The sequence below is a fragment of the Humulus lupulus genome, chromosome 2, assembly GCF_963169125.1.
Source record: "Humulus lupulus chromosome 2, drHumLupu1.1, whole genome shotgun sequence".
NCBI lineage: Eukaryota > Viridiplantae > Streptophyta > Magnoliopsida > Rosales > Cannabaceae > Humulus > Humulus lupulus.
The window spans coordinates 4,708,777-4,726,153 of NC_084794.1; the positions used below are offsets into that span (position 1 = coordinate 4,708,777).

The 17,377-nt window shown below is 34.8% G+C and overlaps 2 protein-coding genes across 4 annotated transcripts; both read right to left on the reverse strand.

The window, feature by feature from the left end:
• Nucleotides 1-4,218: 4,218 nt before the first annotated feature.
• LOC133816986 (aspartokinase 2, chloroplastic-like) lies at nucleotides 4,219-8,614 on the reverse strand. 3 transcript variants are annotated; one of them, XM_062249358.1, is made up of 14 exons: nucleotides 8,406-8,614; nucleotides 7,628-8,116; nucleotides 7,442-7,524; nucleotides 7,287-7,327; nucleotides 7,043-7,197; nucleotides 6,608-6,757; nucleotides 6,424-6,519; nucleotides 6,071-6,187; nucleotides 5,502-5,621; nucleotides 5,310-5,402; nucleotides 5,110-5,232; nucleotides 4,884-5,000; nucleotides 4,708-4,770; nucleotides 4,219-4,559 (listed from the first exon to the last, which is right to left on the reverse strand). In XM_062249358.1, the coding sequence occupies exons 2-14, from the start codon at nucleotides 8,039-8,041 to the stop codon at nucleotides 4,452-4,454; spliced, it is 1,680 nt and encodes a 559-aa protein (XP_062105342.1). In that variant the 5' UTR covers nucleotides 8,042-8,116; nucleotides 8,406-8,614; the 3' UTR covers nucleotides 4,219-4,451. The 3 variants fall into 3 exon arrangements, with proteins under 3 accessions (XP_062105342.1, XP_062105343.1, XP_062105341.1); XM_062249359.1 differs by having other exon boundaries at nucleotides 5,116-5,232; nucleotides 7,628-8,119; XM_062249357.1 differs by having other exon boundaries at nucleotides 7,628-8,119; nucleotides 8,406-8,613.
• Nucleotides 8,615-11,020: 2,406 nt separating this feature from the next.
• Nucleotides 11,021-14,436, reverse strand: LOC133816987 (transcription factor ICE1-like). The gene is made up of 4 exons (XM_062249360.1): nucleotides 13,088-14,436; nucleotides 12,033-12,257; nucleotides 11,625-11,795; nucleotides 11,021-11,458 (listed from the first exon to the last, which is right to left on the reverse strand). The coding sequence occupies exons 1-4, from the start codon at nucleotides 14,219-14,221 to the stop codon at nucleotides 11,375-11,377; spliced, it is 1,614 nt and encodes a 537-aa protein (XP_062105344.1). The 5' UTR covers nucleotides 14,222-14,436; the 3' UTR covers nucleotides 11,021-11,374.
• Nucleotides 14,437-17,377: the final 2,941 nt, after the last annotated feature.

Genomic DNA, 17,377 nt, shown 5'->3' on the forward strand with positions numbered 1-17,377 from the left:
CCTTTTATGGAAAGCTGCAAGAGAGGTAACTATTAGGAGATTTGAAGCTGTGATGTTGGAGATCAAATCAATTGATGAGGAAGCATACAACTGGTTATTGGCTGCAGGACCACATCACTGGAGTAGATCACACTTTAGGACTCAACCTAAGTGTGATATACTTGTAAATAACATGTGTGAGGGATTCAATGGTACAAAGTCAATATTGACAGCCAGAGAGAGACCAATATTGTCGATGTTGGAGCGTATTAGGATGTACATTATGCAAAGGCTCACTAAAAATAGGCATTCAGTTATAATGTGGGAGTCTAACATTGCACCAAAGGTCGCTGTTGCAGATTTTCCTAAGTGTGTGCAAGTTTACACAATCGTTGAACAAGTAATATAATGAAAGTAATTTTTATCGTCTCCTCAAGGATTTCCAAACAAATATTGTAAAAATCATCATCAAACAATTTGGGGTACAATTAACTATCCCTTTTTTTTATGACTAATCAATTAAACTAAAGAACAAAAAGAACTAAACAAGATAATTAATTTAGGCGTTCGACAATAAAGTTGGAAAATGACAAATTGTGATTACTATGATGATAAAAGTTAGGCATATCAAATCCCCCTAATTTGTAGTTTTGCCCCTGATGTTGCAACAAAGTCCATAGCAAAGTTATCTTGTAACTAGGATTTCCAATTTAATGCACATGCCATTTTTCCAAATGCTCATGTTAAAATTCCATCAATTAGATTCACATATTCCTATGCTAAATTTAATTTCAAGAACATAATTCCCAGCATCAATCCTTCAAGTTTGCAAGGTGAATAAAATATTCATAAGTTATTCACTAATCAATACAAAAGTATCAACATGCATCAATCAAGCATTTCCACTAATTTTTACCCTTCCGGAATTAAAACTAGCTTGTCTCTCACATAAGTTGATCATTCTCAAGCAAGAGATTTGCACAATAAAAATAGCTCAATTGAACAAGAGAAAATTTTCATAAAACAGTCAACAATTTGGGGGCAATTGCAAATTAGGGTTCATCAATATCCCTAACACAAATAATTTAAGTCATAGTAAAAATACCCAAATCACCACAATAAATATTCAGCATTATCTCAAGAGTTCAAGGAAGAAAGAAAAAGAAAATAAAATTATATGAAAGTTGAGTTTAGAAAAACAAGCCAAATTAATAGAGATATTCTCTTCTTGTCTTCTAACTCTTAGTCCATTTCTTCTTCTAGCTTCCTTCTCCTTCCTCTTCTCTTCTTGATGATTCAGCTCAAAGAAATGCAGAGAAGACCCCTTCAATGGAGCTTGGGCGGCTGGTTCTCCTCCTTTTTCTCTATTTTCTTGGGTGAAGAAGATGATTCTTTTTGGGCTCACAAAGGGTATAAACCCTCTCCTTCTCTCTACACGTGGGGGACAACATTCTGTTCCTTTTCAGAATTTTGCAGCTCCTTTCCACCTCATCTAAGTACATGCCAAGTGTGCAAACTTTATGTTGCTGACTGCCCACACTTTGCTGCAGCAAAGTTGACTGATGTTACAACAATTGCCAGAATTTCAACTCCAATATGATTTCCTTACACATGCTTCACTAAGCTTTCCAAGCACCCTTTCACTATGCCTTCAAAATAGATACCACCTTTTTAGAACATAATTCCATTATTTTCCACAAGAGTTATCATTAATTAAAACAAATTACACAAACAAAGTTAAGAGACAAAGTGACTAAAACCACACAATAACAGCACAAACACTCTATTTCACCTAACTTTTTAAGTCCAAAAGCTCAACTAATAACTCTAAAATATAGAGTTATCAGTCGCAACTGTTCTTGAAAAGAACAAGGTAGAAGCTGGAAGTCACATTCCCACCAAAGGGAGTGAATTTATGTACCAGGTGATGAACATGTACGGGGGCATGTACTCTATCAATTTAGCAAATTGGGTCTGCTCTTGTAGAAGATAGGAACTCACTTGTGTTCCATGTAGCCATGTTGTTGCTACTATTTGGCATAAAAGAAAGGATCCAGTGACATATGTCTCCAAATGGTATACCAAGGAATACTACATGAAGGCATACTCTCAGCAAATTTTTCCAATTAGGAATCAAGATGAGTGGCCTAGAAGTGACAAGGTTGGAATGATTAAGCCAATTGGGAAGACTCAACCTGGTAGGCCTAAGAAAAGTAGAAGAGTTGAACTTGATGAGTTGGCTCCATCAACAGCCAAGAAATTGAAATGAAGATATGTGAGAATGAGATGTTTTGGCTGTGGTGCAATGGGCCACAACTTCAGAACTTGTACTAGAAACAACCTCAATTCAGTAAGTTACTATTGTATTATTTGCATCTGGTTTGAAGGATAATGTTTGCTTGCTTTTTGATTGATAAAAAAGATTTGTTTTGGTAGGGAAAAGACAACCCCCCAGCTGATCCTGGTACTTATGCTAGAAATAGCAGTCAGCCAGAAAATGCTTCAGTGAGTTCAGCAACAAATCTAAGTGCTTTACAAGGAATAATGCCACCACCTCAGGTATCTCCTAACAACTTCAAATAATGCTCACTGATTTTTGTTATCTGGTTTTTATTATTTAAGCTACCTGATTTGTCTATCTTACTTTGTAGCAAGTTCCATTCAACCCACCCCGGCAAGGTAGCACCACAGTTACAACAAGGACCAAACATATTTAGTCAAGGCGGTATCTGATTTTTTGATTGACAAGCAGTGTGTTGGATAAGTTTGGAGCTGAAAGTCAATTGCTATGTCTGCTTTTGTCTCTGTTTTTTTATTAGTCCCATGCTCAGTGAATACCATTTCAATGTATTTAAGCAAGGTTGTAAATTTGTTTTAGGATCACTAATGTACTTGAGCAAGGTTGTAAATCACCAATGTACTTGAGCAAGGTTGTATATCTGATTTAGGATCACGTTTTGTACACCAGATACTAGTTTACTGAATGAAAATGTTGCCTCACTTTTTATATTATAATTTTGGTTGTATTATGCTATTGGAAACCTTTCTTCAATCAAATTTCATTACAATTAAGCAACTATATATGCTACTAGATATCTCAAAATCAATAAAAATACATCACAAATATATATGCTATCAAATATATAAGATCCAATAAAATACATATACCATAAATGATGTTTTTTTTCATTTCTTCAACACAGTTACATTTTTTTTCAGTTAAAGCAACAACACAACAATTACATTTCACCATAATGCCAAGTACAAAACAAAAGATAAAAGTACAAAAACAATACAGAGACCAGTTTTGACATCCTCCATCAACATCAAAATTTTTCCAACTTGCTCATCTCTTTTCTCAACAAAAAATTGTTTTTCCAAGAGATTGCCTTCGATCTCCTCTACTCTTTTAAACAACCTATTATCACAATTATGTCTTTCACCACTAGGAGGGTCTATCCAATGAATAAAGCCACAACCATCTCTCTAATTTCTCTGTAAATAAAATACAGAGTTAGAGGAATTTAAGCCAATCATAATCAAGAAAAATAATTGAAACAACAAACCTTGTATCTTGGGCAGCCATAGAATCTTCTCCCGGAATTATATACAGTCCACGTTATGCCTAATATGGCCTCACATCCACAACGACAAAGAGGGGGACTCCCTTGAACTTCTCCATACCTTTTTCCCCTAGAATATGCCATTTATGATGCTTGATGAACACAAGTGCAGAAGGAATAATTAAACCTAGGGTTTGAAGAGAAGAAAATCGTGAAGAAAAGGGGAAATGAAAGAAAATAATGGTAGGCTTAGGTGCATTAATTTTACTTTCAATTTTCCAACCACTATACACGTATTATGCCACATCACCGAGTAAACGGCATAACTGAACGGAATGCCCATAAATTACTAACGTTAAAAATTCGGGGGAATTTAAAACATCGCGAATCATTCAGAGGGCACTTTCATACAGATGTCATAGTTCAAGGGGCAAAAATGCTATTTATTCTAAAAATATTATATGATAACTCAATAAATAAAGAAGTCGACAATATGCCTATAAATCCAATAAATTTGTGACTAAATGGTATATTATGGCATTACTATAAATTTATTAACCTTTTGTTGATAACCACTTCAAAATGGCAAAATATTCATCTTTCCAAACGGATTGTGACTTATGTAACCAAAGTAGACCAAAAAAATCTAATCAAATAAAAAGAAAACATAGGAACCTATTAAAAATTAGGTTGTTTAACATATAATAGATGACAAACAAATGTCTAATAATCCAATACAAGATTCTAAGTTAAGTTCTAACATTGGCAACAACACCTCTTATATCCTAAACCCCTAATATGGGAAAGGAGCACTGACACAAAGCTAATGAACAACAACAATTGATCATCTTCAAGCTATTTAGTTTCAAGACAACATATATTGTTTATGAAATGCCCTTGTCACAATTTTTATGATTTATTAGACATTTCAGAGATATTGCTCTCAAAGAAAGCCTGGTGGAGAGCTCTAACACACTGCTCTGCTTCATCGTCATTTACGATCAACGAGATATTAACCTATGCCAATACAAAACCGAAAACTAGTGAGTTGCGCAGCCGAAAGAGCCAAAACTATGTTCTGCCTATGCATTCATGACTCATGAGTTACAACTAATTGTGCATGCCAAGTGAAAATGAAACGGAAATATAGTTGTCGAGACCAAACCTTAGATGCACCCTGCGAGATCATCTGAACATTGACCCCGTTAGTTCGAAGAACACGAAATGCCTGTCACAAAGTAAAAGAGTAAAATACTCGTGATTTATTAACAAAAAAGTGATTGGATAATTCATTATTGCAATAAGTGGCCTAGCTGTAGCTACCATAATCCAATCCGGTACCTTTTCTAGTATTAAGGATGACCTCTGAACATTTCCAATTAGAGAAATGATCGATCTGTGCTGAAGAAGTTTGACGACAGCAATCTTCTCAAGCTCTTCCACAACGTGGTCAAGTTCCTGCCAAAGATGAGATTAGATGAGTTGTAAACAGAACAAAAGAATTCCAGTTTTCAGCATATGGCAGTGTTTGATAACAGAATCACATATTCAGGATGATATATCGTACGCTTGCCTGTTGAATTAGCTCTCTGCTCCAAAGCTTAGAAGGATCCAATGTTAAAGATATACTGACTTCACTAGTAGCTACAACATCTACGGATATGCCCAAATCTTCAAAAATTGAAAACACCTGCATGGAAGAAAGAGTTGACACTAGATAACAAGATGATTGAGTCAAAACAGAAAAATTGGGAAATATATACTCACTTTAGCAAGGAAACCATATTGACCAAGCATGCGAGTGCTGGCAATATCTAACATGGTAACATTCCGCTTCAAGACAATGCTAGTAAGTACAGCCTGCAATTGAGAAGGATAAACGAATCAATATATAGATATATGGTGAAATACTGATATCAGTCTCTATAGAGTTCTAGCATTCAATTCTTCTGACAGTACCTTAGTCATATCTCTATTCCGGGTGATGAGAGTGCCTGGAGCTTTAGGGTTATAAGAATTTTTAACTCTAACAGGAACATCGCCCTCTCTAGCTGGTCTCATGGACTGTGGATGCAAGACCTGCAAAAGGAACAAACTTCAACTTTATTTCCTCCATATAATTCTTATGATATATATCCAAGACGTCTTAAATATATCTTGTTTAGGGTTCAAGATTGACACCATGTAGTTGCATCTAATAAGCATGAATAAAAACATAATATGACTAGTTAATTCCAACTACCAAACGTTGAAAACTCATGAGATCAAGTGGCGGAATATGATGCATCATAAAATAAGTAGCTTGTAACAAAAAGAAAATTAATCATCTTGCCCAATATTTTTGTGCCAGTTGAAAACACCAAAAATTTGACTGATAAAGCAATGTATTCTTAAAACCAATAATTGAATATAGTTGGCCACAACATTAGGCCTATGCTTAAAAAAAATTGCTAAAGGCTAGTTTGCAATGCATCCCTAGATAAGTATAAACATAGAACCAGAGTACCACCAGCAAAATATGATGATACCTGAGCACCAAAATATGCAAGTTCAGCAGCCTCATCAAATGTCAAATAGGGGACAGGTTCTGCATGCGGGTATATGTTAGGGTCACAGGTTAAAACACCATCAACATCCTTCCACACCTGCAATAGATTATGGAAAAAAAATAAGTTTCTCAAAGATCACATATTTGAACAGAGCAAATAAACAAATTAGAATCCTGACCCCACCCAAAAAAAAACAAAAAAACAAATTAAGTTTGAATCAAAACTAGTATTTACATGCCAGTAAATCAAAGAGATTAAAATAGGTTTTGTTCGTAGAAACATGGCCTGTGGGTAACAGAATCATCATAAAAAATCAGAAGTTTAATATTCACCTGAATTTCTCGCAACCCTAATGCTTTACCAATGGTTGTTGCTGTCAAATCACTACCACCTCTACCCAATGTAGTCACTGCACAAGACCTCCATCCCTACAACACCAAGAAAAGGAGCTCTTAGCATTTTCAATGATTTACATTGATGTAAAGACCATATGAAGTAGCTAGCCAGTAAGAACACCTTCCCAAGGAAGCCAGTAACAATTGGGATTGCAGGATCACTTATCCAATCACTATGTAACCTTTTCTTAAGGGCTGGATACGTGGCCTCCATAATATCCGCATTTGTGAAGTCATCTGTGGTTATAAAACCAATTTCAAAAGCATCATACTGCAAAACAGAGAAATTGTTAAAATATGTCACAACCCAGAACAGACCAACCCAAAAAACCTCTCGAGAAAAAATTTGAGAACTAAAACATGTCGTGCAACTTTAAAACTAGCTCAAGTGGTTGGGTAGGTGAGTGGTTGTTTCGAGTTCGTATAAAGGCATCTTATGAAAAAAATAGGCATCATGATTCTAATCAGTTACATTAAAGATCTCATAGATTAGTCGCGGCATCTCATTAGCCACAATAACATGATGACTTTTTCAAGCAACTGGGAAACAACTTACTTGGCGGGCCTTAACACCAATTTTATTTAAGTAAGCTGCAAAAATCCTTGTTGACATGCACTCCCCAAATGAGACCAAATAATCTTTTGTTCGCAGCGTTAACTCCTTCATCATAGCAATCCCCTTCAGAAGTTGTTCCAATTCTTCCAGGTAACCTGAAAATCATTGTTTCACAATAAGAAACAAAGCTATAATAGACAGGACAATTACAGACAGAAGAATATGAAGTGGGAAAAACACTCACTTGCTATGACAGACCTATCTATACCAAGCTCATCCACAGTCCTGTGTAGACCAAACTAATTTACAATGAGAGAAAAATCTAAAATACGATTTTGGTTCTCAATGTATTTACAAGAAAGACCTAAACAATTACAAAGCAAAAAATCCTTGTCTTGCCTGTGATGCAATTCTTGAATGAAACTCAACTCTTCAATACTGGAAACGTTAGCAACACCACAACTGACAGCTGTTTCTCCAGCCTGATAAATGAAAAAACCGTATTAAGTTAAAAATCATTATATAAACAATGAAGAAAGAAAATAAATGGAATCTCAATTATAGAACTACAGAGAGATACCATACCAGTAAAAGTTTGTTAGTAGTCTTCCCCATTGCAGAGAGAACGATCACAGGTCTCTCCTCCGGGAAACTGAGAATAAGATCAGCAACCTCTCTCATTCTCTCAGCAGAGGCAACAGATGAGCCTCCAAACTTCATGACACAAGACAATTGTTTGTCATTTTCGCCAAGACTCAGATTCTCTAATTGAGTTTTTTCGAGCACATCAACTACACTTCTTTCACAACTGACGCTCAAAATTTTACTTCCACAAGACAATTGTTTCACCTTCACACTTGAATACAACCCCTCAGAGCTGGAAGACACGGAAGATGCAAAACGAAGCCGCTGAGACAAGGAAGACTGGTTTTGGAAAAGCCTCCTCGAAGATAATGAGCAGGGAGTTTTAGCTCCACAATATTGCAATGCTATCTCCATTGTCAGAATAATCTCAATGGATCTAGTATCTCAAAGCTAGTTATTTCGACAAATTGAATCAAAGAGCAATTTTCTCTGCTAAAAAAATCAAAGATCCCAAAGTCAGATTAACAAAACAAAAAAAACTCAAACTTCAGCAACTCTAAAATGGAATCATTTCTCAACCAAAAACACTTGCATTTACCATTTAATATCAAAAAATTGAAGAAAAAAAATCACACACCACATAAAACAACACGCATTCCCCCATTTAAGAGCTAAAAAAAGCATGAATTCATGATTCGAAATGCAATCCCTCATTCACTGCAAAGTTTACATCAACACGAATAAAAATTCCAAAAAGAGAGAGAGATTGGAGGTGTACCTTTGAAAATGAATGCAGAGAGCTCTTAGGTAAGAATCGTAATGAATCTCTATATAAAGGTTTATAGGGTTTCTTGAGAGAGAGAGAGCGAGCTGCGCCGCCGTCTAGCTCAGACCGCGAGCTCCAAAACTCTCAAACTCAAAAGACGAAAATGGTTCAGCAAAACCAGTCGCCGCCTCCCTTCGTTTCTTTCTCTCTTTGTAACTCTCTTTATATGTAGTTTTCAATAAATAAATAAACAAATAAAAACAACGTGCATTTTATAATATATATTTTTCAAAAAAGCCCTCCCGATATTTGAGCCAGATCAACGGCTGATATTCAATCATTCGGTCAAAGGGCAGGTCTATTTGGTCAAACTTTCTAATGAAAGCGCGTATTAAAGGACCTAAACGTAAATCAACGGTGGTGTTTACTCAACCAGTGCTGTGAGCAAACTTGGGAACTTTGACCCTGTCACTCTAACTTTTCTTAGCTCTATTATTATTTTTTATTTTATTGGGGAAGGTTGAATCTGACGTGGACTTTTTGTCTGAAGAGGTGGCACAGCCATAGATACGCATTTTGTTTTTGGTTTTTTTATTTTTTTTTTCATTTCAAGTTTGTGTTCGTTGTTAGTTAAGAAGAGTAGTAATCAGGTGGACCCATCACCACTTAAAAACTTGTGGCCTCGACTCGATTCAACTGGATTATCCATTAAGATTGTCAGTTGTTGTCAATCAAAATATTGCTTTCATTGTGATTTGTGATTTGTGATTGTTTTTATCAACTATTATAATGGCAATGGCATGTTATTTGCTTAATGCTTTGTTATGTATAGTAATTTGTATATTCATCCCAACAATAATGCTGGTTTTATATTCAATAATTGATTTGACACAAAAAGACAATTGAATTATGTAATCCTTTTCATTGATGATAATTAAGGTCCTATGATAATAGTTATGTGGTAAGAAACACCACATAACTATTTATTAACAATAAATAAAAAAAAATGACAGATTTAATGAGACAATAACTATTTATTTAATTTCTTTGATTTAGTATAAGCAAAATAATATATGTAAGATTTATATATCTAATAAGAATAATATAAGATGGTGAATCTTTTAAAGAGGGACTCTCCACACACTATGCAAGAGGTTTGTATTCCTATGTAGACACCTCAACAAACTCATGTGAGGACAATATCTCAAAAACACATTAAGATGGTTTTTATTTACTTTGTCAAACAAGAAAGAGCTCATAGCCACTACTTGTGAAAATATCTTCTTGCATGATTTTTTGTGTGTGTGAGGTATTCATGGTAAGAATTTGTTTTCCATTTTTTTTTTTTTTTTTGAAATAAAGAAGGAATTTTATTAATAACTATCCTTCAAAATTACATCAAGAATAGCAGGAGAGAAATCCCCTCCCCTGATAGTACAATCAGCAACATGACAGGAAGCTCTAGCAAGAGCATGAGCAATACTGTTCGCAGACCGCTTAACAAAAAAAAATTCTAATATTCTTATCATCATTCCACAAACCCTTACACTCCTTGATTAAACTCCCGAAGTAGGAGTCCATAGAAATTGCAAAATTTATATATCTATTCGTATATACGTGTTATAAATTGATTCTATTATTAGGATCGATAACCCTCATTAATGATATTTCTTTGATACTCTTTTATCTCTTAAGCTTTTTTTTTATTTGGTTTTGGCCTATTTTTTTTTCTTAAAAAAAGTTAATTATTACAAGAGATTTTTTTTGGGGAACATGCCAATCTTCAAAATGGACTTACTCAAAAAATAATAATAATAGACACTTCAAATGGACTAGACTAGGCAGGGCCAGGTAGAGACATTTGTGGGCAATGTGGATTTACATTACTAAATTTTGTTATTACTAGACTTCCAAAATTCATTAGTGGGCAATGGTGACCTTTTCTTTTTTCTTTTTTTGTTATTATTATTAAATAATTAAAATCCTAAATCTCTATTTGGTAAAGAAATATAGGAGGGGGTGGAAAGAAAGTGAATCAAGAAAATATTTTTTTTTTGTTATGAATAATAGGAGAAAGAGAATCAGAAATGGACTAGGAAAGTCTTCAAAAATTAATATCTCCATTTTTTATTTCTTCCTTTCTTTCTTTTAATTTGACCAGCGTTTCATCTTACAATTTTAAGTTAGCAAATAGAATATGACACTTAAGTCAATAAAAATAGACAATATTCCAATTATAATAATCCCAAGTCCAAAACCAGCCATGCATTATTAAACTATTATAATAGTCCACATCCATTCACACGAATTCAATCAACACATTATTGGGCCGGGCCTCATTAAAACACTCCCTGTTGTGTGATTAAAAATCCAAACGATATAATACTATGGGCCCATGTGGGCCCAACTAGTTCCTTTTTCATTTTTGTTTCATTATAGAATTTATTATATTATTCTTACTGGGACCATAAAAGGTAACTACCTAGAAACAACCCAAGGAACTGCGAGAGCTCAGAATGCTTATTTTGTTTTTCTTCTTGTTTTTGTTGGTCAGGAAAAAATCAATAAAGCTATGATATAATGATATGAAAGAAAAATGGAAAAGATGGGAGAATACTAGAGAACAATTCAAAAACAAATAAGAGAGCATTGTTTTATTCTAAAAGCTAACAACAGAAGTTGCTGAGACAACAAGGGAAGTTTTTGCAAAGATTCAACATGAAATGAAATATTAGTAAAGACAGAGATATTAGGTTTAATTAACCTACACAGACTTTGGTGGGCTTTGACTGATTTTGATCTACATTCCTTCCTTGCTTGCTTGGATTTTTGTTGTGGATGCACCATTACTAAATGGGAATGAAAAACAATTGCATTTACAGAACTCCACTTGAGGCTTTGGAGCTAGCTACTATCTCAGGAATATTTGGTGTCTCCATGTCCATTTGTAAGGGAGCTTTTTTTCTCATAAAAACTTACAGTCAGATTGTGCCATGGAAGCCAGCTGAATCCAAAAGCACCGCCTTGATTTGCTCGGGTAGCACCTCCTGCCCTTCTCTACATTGCTGATGAACAACATAAATGTTAAGACGAAAGAATTCCTATTAGAATCCATGTTAGGGGGTAGTACATTAACCAAAAATCAAGTAAGAACTATAACTGATCATTTTAATTGGTGGAAACAGTAACTAAAGAAGAGAGCTTGGAATGGTTGCTGGAGGAGAAGCATACCTCAGCTCGAAACACATCTAAAGCAAACCCGTTGAAGCAGCTGATTACAGCCTGCTGGATGTCCAACCCAAGGTTGTCCAAAGCCCTCATAGTGGAGAGCAAGAGACCTGGTCTCCGAGCGCAGAACATGTGAATGTTAACAGCCCTTCCTTCCCTGAGCCGAACCTCTACCTACAAGACCGAGAAATCATTCCTAAGGTTATCGTGTATATAATTGATTATCTCGGTGCATACATTTTATCTCATTGACTAAGCCATCACCAGGTTGTCAATATGAATATTAATCAATGTTCCTGTTAAGTTCTCAGTCTCACAGAGCAAAACAAATAGAGAAAACCAACAGCAACATACTTCCAATTGTTATAAAGAAACTGAATGTTAAGGAGAATCAAGGTATATGAAATATACCCTTGCAGGTTGGTTTTTAGGGCTCGGCAAGGAGCCTGGGAACAGTTCTTCCTTGACACGGCACGGAAGGGTGGGTGGTGTGGGTGTCAAAGGGTGAAAGCTTGAAGAAGGTGGCAACAAAGAACCAGGAGGGGTTGACTCCAGCTCATTATGAAGATCATTAATCCTCTGAAGTAGCTCCTTCAAGTAGTCAATGGCATCGCCAAGTATCGAAGCCCTATCCATCTGTGATAAACCAAGAAGCGAAGACATGAAGAGTATTGAAGCATTTAAAAAATGGACCCTACAAAGAACTTCAATATATTGTTGGATCAACATAGTTCAAATCCTTATCAAAGTCTAAACTTTTAGCTTATCATCCGAAAACTAGACTTGCCCCATAGAATTATATCAACTCAAATTTCAATAACATATTGTTTAACTTCAAGATAGCTCACTAGCTTCACATAATATTAGTTTCATATGTTCATGACATCAATTTTGAAAGCAAATCAAAGTAAAATATATTGTTGGATCAACATAGTTCAACTCCTTATCAAGTCTAAATTTTTAGCTTATATTCCAAAATCTAGACTTGCCCCATAGAATTATATCAACTCAAATTTCAATAGCATATTGTTCAACTTCAAGATAGCTCACCAGCTTCACATAATAATAGTTTCATATGTTCGTGACATCAATTTTGAAAGCAAATCCAAGTAAAATATATTGTTGGATCAACATAGCTCAACTCCTTATCAAGTCTAAATTTTTAGCTTATATTCCAAAAACTAGACTTCCCCCGTAGAATTATATCAACCCAAATTTCAATAACATATTGTTCAACTTCAAGATAGCTCACCAGCTTCACAAAATAATAGCTTCATATGTTCATGACATCCATTTCAAAAGCAAATAAAAAATAAATAGACTGGACTAGCTCCAAATGTTCCATTAATAGTTACGAGACAAAATTGAAAACCAGGAACACGTGAGTCAAGTGATAAAATAATTGTTCTAATGTTCTAAGAATCAAAAGGAATTTCTTGAAATGGAAGAAGAACATAAATTCTTACCTTACTTATTTTGGGCACAACAGACCTAAGCATGTAGAGCCTATCATTGAGCTTCTTCCTCCGCCGCCTCTCCGCCATCAAATTCTTCGCCGGCAACCCTTTTTTCTTCCCCTTTTGATCTCCTCCGGTAACAGTACTATTCGCATTAGAATTGCTTCCACCATTCTTAGTATTCTCCTCCAGCTTACTATACTCATTCGCATCATCAGAATCATAATTAAGACCAGAAACGTCAATACTTTCTTCAATTTCACCATCATCACTCTTCTTCCTCTTTTTGTCTAAACTCTCCAAACTTTTTCCGAATCTCGAAGTTGAAATGTCCAAATTCCCCAGCTTATCAGCTCCGCCGGAATTTTGCCTGAGCGCCGCTCGCTTCTGGAACAGAGTTGGCTGAGCACCCACCGGAGGAAAAACCTCAAGGGGTCTCAAAACCTTAGCTCTGTTGTTCAGAAACAGAGCACCCCCCGAGCCATCGAAACCCTCAAACCCCGTGGGGCTAAATCCCCCTCCGAGCGCGGTGGCGTCGTCCGACAAGGGCAGCAACCGAGTCCCCGGAAACTCAGAGCTAGAACTCAATTCGGGAGTACCCATCTGAGGCTGCTGCGAATTAAGTCCGCTGAAACCCATTAAAACAGGGGAATTCGACGCTTGGTTTGGCTGAAAGGAGTTGAGAAACCCACCTTCGCAGCTCAAATCAAACCCATTGTCAAAAGGGTTGGTGTTAACAACGTTAAGAAGAGAAGAGAAGCAGGATTTAGGGGGTAAGAAGTGGTGAGAGTGAGCTGGGTCGAGAGCAAACGCGTGAGAAGGAGAGCAAGAAGCAGAGGAGTCTATTGGCTGTAAGAGAAGGTTATGATCAGTAGCTGGGTTGTTACAGAAGCTAATGTCTCTGATATCATGGTGGTTAGGAGGAGGGAGACCATGGAAGTTATGGTGGTCTTGAGCAGGTGGGTTTAGAGCATTGTTCATGTACCAGTCACTTTCGAGCATGGTTTTGAAAGAAGAGAAAGAACCACCCATACCCATTTCTTCTTCCTTGTTCGGCTCTACTCCTTCGTTGTTTTTGGTCCAAGAAGCCGCGTCTTCTTCGTCCCCATCTATCCAAACGGCACCGTTCGACCTCGGCAACATATCGAATGAGAATGACCTCAAGAGAGAGAGAGAGAGAGAGATGGGTCTAAGCTCTCTGCTACTCTGCTACTCTGCTACTGTTACAGAAACGAAAGAAGCTTTTTCTTCAGAACATGATTTCAGAGAAGAAGAAATTGAACAGAGCGAGTGAGAAAGAGAGATTCCAAAGTTTGAACGTTATGGTTTTGTACTCTGCAAATGCAAATGAATGGAAAATGGAGATTGGGTTATCTTATGTGTATTTTTTTTTGGTGCTTTTTTTTACTGTCGTTTTACTATTTTGCCCCTAATGACAATATTACCCCTACAAAAGTTGTTTTAATTACCAATAGTACCCTCTTTTTTACTTATAGCCTTTCTGTTTTCTTTCCCAAATCCCAACTTTGTCAGTTTTAGATTTTAGCCATTGCGTAACGGCTGAGAAATTAAATAATAAGGAAATAAAAATACCATAATGTAATGATTGGTCAAACAAAAAAATAAACTTAGTTAGAAATAATTTAAATAAAAATTTTGAGAAAATTTATTTTATTTTGTATGTTACACTTGTTAAATGTTAATATGGGCGTTTTGTTTTATTTTGCATGTTATTACATGTGTGAGTCAAACTTGACTATTGACCAATGACCAATATATAAATTTTGTTAAAAATTAATTAAAAGGACCCGTCTACCCCAAAGTTACGTATAAATATAGTAATGTAGATTTTAGGTTGATTTTCAGTCCTCACACTCCAATTTAATTTAATGTTATTTTATAAAATGATATTCTTTTACAAAATAATCCTCTAGACATAATATCAAGAATTTTTAACATGGTGTTGAGTGAGTTATATAGGATATGAGTGTGTAAAAATTATTGTGGAAAGTAATTATATGTATATATATAAAAAAAAGATAAATATAAAAAAAAATTACAACTTTTTAATATTATTCCTATATATATTCTAAATTTATGAAGTTATACTAAATTTAACTCTCAAATGTTCTAAAAAAGATTATTTAATCATGTTTAGTTTAAAACCAAACAAAATTTAAATAAAAATAAAACCCCTTAGAAATTTATTTTCGTTCTTAAAATCTAAATTCTAAACAAAAAAAAAAGTAAATATCAAATTATTGACAATATGAAAAAATATGTTAGAAATACAATTTAAATATAAATAACTATAGGAATAAGGTCATCATCAAATACAGCAGAGCATACTATTACGATAGATTATAAGTCATTTTGGTTGTTCTTCCATATATTATTATCATCTATCAATGAAAGTGTGATCTTTCTTTTTTTTACTAGAGTTATTAAATTCAATTGGAAATTTAATTTTGTGATTGAGTAAATATATGTTTTTTTTTTTTTGAAAAAAAAAAGTATGTGATCATATAGAAACTTACAATTTCAAGATGCATCCCCTCTATTTTTACAACACACAACATATATATATATATAAATATTATACACACAAAATCATACAAAATATATACATTATACACACAAAAAATGAGAAATTGAGAGTTAAAGTGGACCCACCAAGAAAAAAATTATATTAAAATATATCTATATATATTTATAGATCCACTATATGGATTGGTTGGCACCATAACATAAATGTGGTGTGTTTTCTCATAGAAGATAGAAGAAACGATGATAGTTCTCATATATGCCATTTCTACCATGCAACTCCTAAAAGCAAAAGTCTTTAATTTGGGAATAAATTTTCCACAACTTAACCCAAGTTTCTCGTGATTCCTTTCCATTTCACCGCACCTACTTTCCCCAATTTCTCTACTTACAAATATATATATAAATAAAAATACGTACTTGAACTCGTCAAATCTTCTCAATCAATCACAGCCCTCCATTTCATCCTTGGGTCCCACTACACAAATAAATCAACGGCTAGAGATGCATGCCTTGCAAGTTACTTTGTTGTTGTGATGAATAATCTTCGCAAAAGAGACAAATTTGTGGACAACTTTAACCGACCCTCTAATACATATAGTCCATAGGACTCCATACCCAATTGCCAATTGCCAATAGCCATAAATAATTATTATGTTTATAATGAACGTTTGTCAAAATACACTACTTTTCTTTTTCAATATATTTCGCATCATGTTGAATACACTTGGTATTGGTATTTTATCGTTTGCGTTCACATTAAAATATTTATTTTGCAAATAAAAAAATATTAAAAAGTATATTATTTTTAAGAGATGTTTGCGTTAAAAGTACTCAAATTGTTACGTTTGTAGTACTTAAGTACTCAAGTTAACTTTTTGTTGGTGAAAGTACATTCCGTCCATGTTTTGTTGCAACCGTCAGTTCCAACTAGGGATGGCAAAAGTGGATCGAGGCGGGTCGGAGCCCCGACCCGACGGGACTACCCCTAACTCAAATATAAGCGGGACAAAAACGGGGCGGGTCGAGATCCGACACGACCCGCTAGTAATTGAAGCAAGTCGGATCACGACCCAACCCGATAGTTGTTGTTGTGTTTTTTTTTTTTGTAATAAATAAATTTTTTTTAAACTAATTACTACCACTATACAGGGTGATCCACGATCTAAATATATATATATAAATAAGACAAAATATATTTAAGAGGGATAGAGGAGAAAATTGATGTTTTTATTTGAAGTATATTAAATTTTATTTTAGTATGCAAGACCATTTATAAAAAATGCAGACAGCTCATTAATGTTTAGTATGGAAGATTTTTTTGCCATTTATTTTTATATTGTAACATTTTTTTAAAAATTAGTCTTCCTTTTATTAAAGAAAAAGAAAACAAAAAACCTTACTGGATTGGGTCTAACTCGCTCCATCACATTAGGGGCGGGTCTGACCCGACCCGCATCAAAAGTCTTAACCGGATGGGTCAGGTCGAGACAGAAGCTTAGCGGGTTGGGTGGATTTTAGCGGGGCAGGACCGACCCGCCCCATTTACATATCTATTCCAACCATTAAATGTGTGTGTGACATGTTGGTGAAAGTATCAAATTAAATGAATATTTGTGGTGAAAGTATCTAATTTAATTAATATGTACGGCAAAATATCTAAGTTAAGAGATATTTGCGGCAAAAGTTCACAGGTCATAAGCAAATTTGATATCACATGGTAGACTTAACGGCAAAATAAACAACTGCAACAAA

What these genes read in the sequence shown, in the direction of transcription:
- LOC133816986 (XM_062249358.1), bottom strand. Translation starts at nt 8,041, where the DNA reads ATGGAGATAGCATTGCAATATTGTGGAGCTAAAACTCCCTGCTCATTA. An exon ending in TTACTGGCTTCCTTGGGAAG is followed by an intron (nt 6,520 to 6,607) that starts GTGTTCTTACTG and finishes TTGGTGTTGTAG; the next exon opens with GGATGGAGGTCTTGTGCAGT. An exon ending in TCTCGCAGGGTGCATCTAAG is followed by an intron (nt 4,560 to 4,707) that starts GTTTGGTCTCGA and finishes GTATTGGCATAG; the next exon opens with GTTAATATCTCGTTGATCGT.
- LOC133816987 (XM_062249360.1), bottom strand. Translation starts at nt 14,221, where the DNA reads ATGTTGCCGAGGTCGAACGGTGCCGTTTGGATAGATGGGGACGAAGAA. An exon ending in TTGTGCCCAAAATAAGTAAG is followed by an intron (nt 12,258 to 13,087) that starts GTAAGAATTTAT and finishes GGTTTATCACAG; the next exon opens with ATGGATAGGGCTTCGATACT. An exon ending in TAGATGTGTTTCGAGCTGAG is followed by an intron (nt 11,459 to 11,624) that starts GTATGCTTCTCC and finishes GTTGTTCATCAG; the next exon opens with CAATGTAGAGAAGGGCAGGA.